Source organism: Hevea brasiliensis, chromosome 10 (assembly GCF_030052815.1).
Source record: "Hevea brasiliensis isolate MT/VB/25A 57/8 chromosome 10, ASM3005281v1, whole genome shotgun sequence".
Classification (NCBI taxonomy): Eukaryota; Viridiplantae; Streptophyta; class Magnoliopsida; order Malpighiales; family Euphorbiaceae; genus Hevea; species Hevea brasiliensis.
This window is the reverse complement of record NC_079502.1, coordinates 1,243,594-1,248,986: the sequence shown is the minus strand read 5'-3', so window position 1 is coordinate 1,248,986 and position 5,393 is coordinate 1,243,594. Positions and strand designations below refer to the sequence as shown.

The 5,393-nt window shown below is 30.1% G+C and overlaps 1 protein-coding gene across 1 annotated transcript; it reads left to right on the top strand.

The window, feature by feature from the left end:
- Positions 1–3,610: 3,610 nt before the first annotated feature.
- LOC110635444 (disease resistance protein RPV1) lies at positions 3,611–4,336 on the top strand. Its single transcript, XM_058128685.1, has one exon. It carries the CDS (start codon positions 3,711–3,713, stop codon positions 4,221–4,223), a length of 513 nt encoding a protein of 170 aa, XP_057984668.1. The 5' UTR covers positions 3,611–3,710; the 3' UTR covers positions 4,224–4,336.
- Positions 4,337–5,393: the final 1,057 nt, after the last annotated feature.

Genomic DNA, 5,393 nt, shown 5'->3' with positions numbered 1-5,393 from the left:
CTGATGTGATCGTGCAATACTTCATTGTAGTTTCATATTTTTTCTACTTTAATTCTGAAAAAAATAAAATAAACAACTCTAGTGAACTCATCTCGACAAGGCCAAGCTCGGCTCGTTTGTACAGAACTGAGCCTCCGACAGTGTCATCAGCAGTTCTTGAAAATGATACCTTACTTTTCCGTGTTCTACCTCCTAAAAAGAGAAAATATTGTGCACTATGAAAACGTGTAAATTGTAAAGAAATAAATTAAACACATAAAATATCAATATTTTTAGGTGATTCACTCTCTCAACATAGGGCTACATCCACGGGCATGTCATTTTTCACTATCAACAATAATAAATTATGATTACAAGCTCATAGCTATACTACTCATCAACCCAATTAAACAAGAGAAATAAATTATCATTATAAGCTCATAGTTATACTACCCATCAACCCAATTATACCTAAGAGAATCAATACTACATCAAACTGCTCATAGTAAATATATTAGTTAGTCCCTCTTAGTCTCCTCTATACATAACCAATATAATTACTATTACAACATTACACCACAAAGGGTGTTTTCAACTATATGGATAAGAGCGCTCTCACCAATAGACAAGAATCATTTCCTCTTAAATTCTATATCCTTTCTCCTCTTAGGCTGAAGCCTCTCTTCACTGCAATGGGCTATTCAGTGCAATGGGCTAGTGCCCCTCATCAATGGGCAGAGCCAAATCCTCAGCAATTAGCAAAACCCTCTCTACAATGGACGACAGCCTCACTTCATGCACTGAAAGCCACTCTCTTCAATGGGCAAAAGTCAAATAACATTTTTTATCATTTTCCTATTTATAGTGTTAATTCCCTCAATCAATCCTTATCTAATTAGGAGTTCCACTCAATTTAGTAATAACACTAAAATAAGATTTCTACTCATTATAGAAAATATTCTTCTATCCTATTGATAAATATTTCTCTAAATCCCATTAAAATTTTGAGTCATAATTCTAACAGAAAAGAACATCGTCATTAAGCTGAAAATAACATATATGTTCGTGTTGGGCCTCATGCACACCTGTGCTTTTGGAAATATTTTTAATCTAGGAAGATAGGGGTCCTAATAATAAATAAGGGTATGTTTGGCTGTTGTTGCCATTTTAATTACAAAATTACTGTTTTCATTTTTGAAAAGCAGTTTACTGTTTGGTATAATAAAATAGAAAATTGCTATCAAGTTAAAAGCTGATTAATAAAAATCAATAACAATAATATATTTATAAATTATATTTTCAATTTGCTTGTCCTTTAATTCCTGCTCATTAAATTTCTCATCAATCTTGTTGTCTTTCACGCTCAATTCTTCGGAGCTTTCTTCAAATTCTAAAATCCCAGTGCCAAAATTTGAATGCATGTTCTTAATTAATTTGCCCCCTTCTTCAAGTTGTTGAATTCCTCTTTCAACTTCAATTCACTGAATAGTTGTTCACATGTCCACGTTGCCTCTCTTTCACTTCAGTCTCCCCGGAAATTCTTCGAAATTGAATTCTTTAATCTCACTCCTGATTCCTTTCTAGACTCTCTCTCTCTCTATTGGTCCAAGTTGAAATGAAATACTAAATTTTTATTAACAAATCAATTAAAATTATTTTTATTTTTAAAATTTAATTTATAAAAAGTAAAATATATTTTTTTATTTTAATTTTAGTAGTAAATTTTTTTTTTCTCAATTTTGACAAAAAAATAAATTAATAATAAAAAAGATGAACCTTAAAATAAATAAATAGCATACAAACCATGAAACCTCCACAAAAAACACTCTCTGGCTCCTCCACCAAAAATTAAATGTATTTTTTTTTCTTTTCAAATTTATGTTAAAAAAATGTTTTCATGTATTATAATGATTTTTCTTATATTTGTATTTTTTTTTTCACTTGTATAAAGTTTTTTCTATTTTGTAAGTCAATAAATGACTTGTATTTACAGTAATTTAACGATATATAATATTTAAGAAGTAATTAAAATTTACTGTTGCAATTTTATTTTTTTCCAAATTTTTGAGAGAATTTTTTTTTTCCCATTTGTTAAAAAATTCTAACTGATTCAGTTTGGAACTGATATCATTGAATTAGATCCAATCTAGCCTTGATCAATCGTCTTGAGCTAGAACTTCTTAGAACCAGTCTGTCTGATTGCACTATATCTCAACCCTAAACTATCAATATTATTATATAAATTGACATTAATTATTAAATATTATTTTTCAAATTTTAATTATAAAATATAGATTGATTCTTTGCTTGTAACGATATGAATGGATATTTTCTTCTTGTTCTTTTCCCCCTCTCCTTTCCTTTCCTTTCTTCTAAAGGCGGGTGACATTGTAGGAATTGACGAATTGTCACTTCAATCAATATAAGATCGTAGTGCTTTCAGACAAAAAGAATTTTCAAATTTGACATCTTCAAAGATGCTTTGTTAATATAAATGTATTTTTTTAAAGTTTTAATTATTTGTTTTTTATGGTCTCTAAGTTTTTTCAATTGATATTAAATGCCTCAAGCTGAGTTTTTTGGTTTGATATTTGTTGGAATTAGGAAATTTTCCTAATTTTATTTAACACAAGAATTCTAATTTTTCAGAAAAAAAAAAATTGAACTGAATATATTAGCAAATCAATGCACTACAATAAATTTAAACTTTAACAACACTTTCACTTTTTTAACATCATTTTATACATTTAATATTAAAGTAATAAATAATATCAAGTTAATATATAAAAGTAATAAATAATTTATAAAATATCATACATAATAGCACTATAACTTTGTGTAAAAATTTTTTTAAAAATTTTGAGTTACGAAATTTATGCACGTCATTGAATGTTCGCTAATAATTTTTATTAATAATATATTTTAAATTTTTAATAGTATATAAAGCATGTTATTAAAATATAAATTTATGGTTTTGACAATTATCATATGCCTTAGTATCACTATAAGATATAGAATTATATTTAGCATATTTGCTCCTGTTAGAGAGATGCCAATAGTTTAATTATTACAGTAGAAAAGACTGCTATAGAAAGATGAAGCCGCCACTACAATTTTAATACAGTATGGATATGATTTTGATATCTATTTTGATATATCGGCATATCCTTAGATGTCAAGAGCCAATTATCGATATTTTTATATATGTGAGGAATGATTAGAAACTAGGAAGAATTTAATTTGAGATTGATATGGAGATTTTAGAATTTGTATAGCATGCATGTTGAAATTTATCATCTACTTTATTCAGCTTGTTCAAAAAATTTTATTATTGATATGTATTGTAAATGCTAACTCACTGAACTTTTCACCAGAAGCTCACCACCTCCCAACTCACCAGTTTTGCGGGGGTGATATAATATGGATGTTCAGTATCAGTTTGATGGTTTTAGATGCTCCAATTGGCTAAACTCCACAGTCCTAGGAAGTAAAAGAAGAATGATTTTCAGTAGGGATAAGGGTGTTACAAAGAAGAATAATTTTCAGTAAGGATAAGGGTGTTACAAATTAGTGCCTGATCAATTTTTCCTTTGTCCTTTTCAATAACTTATTGATAGTTTCTAAGCCACGATTGCAACAATGTTTTTTCTTTTCTTCTCCGCCGAGGCAAATTACACCAGAATATCTTCTTCACCAGCAATATATAAACCATATAAACTTCTCTTAGCTAAATGAACACAGTATTGTACACAAAACCATCCAATATGGCTTCTTCTTCTTCTTCTTCTTCTTCTAAACATGATGTGTTCCTTAGTTTTAGAGGTAAAGCTACCCGATACAATTTTACTAGCCATGTCTACGGTAATTTGTGTGAAAAAGGAATTAGGACATTTATGGATGATAGACTTGAAAGAGGGGAAGAGATTGAGCCAGCAATCATAAAAGCAATTAAAGAGGCTGAAGTTTCAGTTATTATTTTCTCAAACAATTATGCTGATTCTCCATGGTGCTTGGATGAACTTGTGATGATCTTGAAGTGCAGGGACGAACAACTACAGGACGTAATTCCTGTATTCTACCATGTTGATCCAGATGATGTAAGGGAACAAAAAAATAGTTTTGGCGAGGCATTAGCTAAGCACAAGCGGCATTTCCAGGGCAATCCTGATAAGGTGCAAAAGTGGAGAACTGCATTGACAAAAGCCGCCAATATTGACGGGAAGGATTTGACTGAGGCCACGTAATTACCTTTATAATTCTGATAATACTATTAACTTTATTTATCTAGTGTGATTATTTGTTTAATCTGTGCTTAGTAATTAAACTTACTATAGTTTTTTCTTCATACACTGTTGCTAGGAACGAGTATAAACTTCTTCAAGTTATTGTCAATGACGTTTTGGGTCATACGAATCATTTATACCAAAGTGAAGAGAAAAATCTAGTCCCCCAATGGTGTGGCGAATCCGCAAGTATACGGGTCGTCTCAAGTAATAAAGTGATGAATCAAGCATCGTTCCCACGAGGATTTGCTGTTTGATTACTAAACTATGAATGAAGCGATTATTTGGGCTAATGATTAATGAATATATGGTAAATGTAAATGAGCAAGGTAAATTGATTAATCTAATTGAAATGGGTAAAGAGCAAACAAATAAATTCTAATTCTAGCTCGTAATTAAACTAAAATTAACAATGGGTAATTTAAGCAAAAGTCTAATTATGGTAAAAGTGATTCCAGAGTTGGAGGTTTATGCATAAATTAATTAGGATTTGTCTTAGGCATTCCAATTTTTAAAAGAAAATAGAGTTTGAAGGAAATTGATTCTAAATCCCTTTGATATCTTTTTCAAGCAAATCAAAGCGTATTCTAAAATAACCAAACCTACTTTCGTATGTATTTGATTATTTTAAAACCCATTAAGTTTTGTAACCAATAATTAATTCCTCTTAAAGTCCTAGTTTATTTCTAAATCTAGGTGATTTTAAGTTTCAATCCTTGATTAACTATCAATGACTTTCACCTTTCAGTCCTTCAATCAAAGATTAACACAATACCCAATGGGTACCAACATTAGGCAAGTAAATCAAGCACACAAGGAAGGAATCAAAACTCATATTTATGTAAAATAAGGAAATACCCAATCCAAATCCACAAATTAATCTAAGACATACTTCCTAACTCTGAAATCTAAAGAAATTACTCACTCATAATGGTATTTACAAGAAATATTGATGGAAAAGTAAAGAAAAACATGATAAGAGGACTGAAATAGAAAAACCCAGATGGAAGAACCAAGGTCTCTAGTTTCTGGAGCTCCAAAACTCGTGCAGCAGCTCCTCCTCCAAGAGAAAATGGCGCCTCCTCTCTCTTTCTATTAAATTTTCTTTCCTTTTTGTTTTTCCTCCCCTTC

Bases quoted from the DNA above. Each gene is read 5' to 3' on its own strand.
- LOC110635444 (XM_058128685.1), top strand. From the start codon at position 3,711: ATGAACACAGTATTGTACACAAAACCATCCAATATGGCTTCTTCTTCT.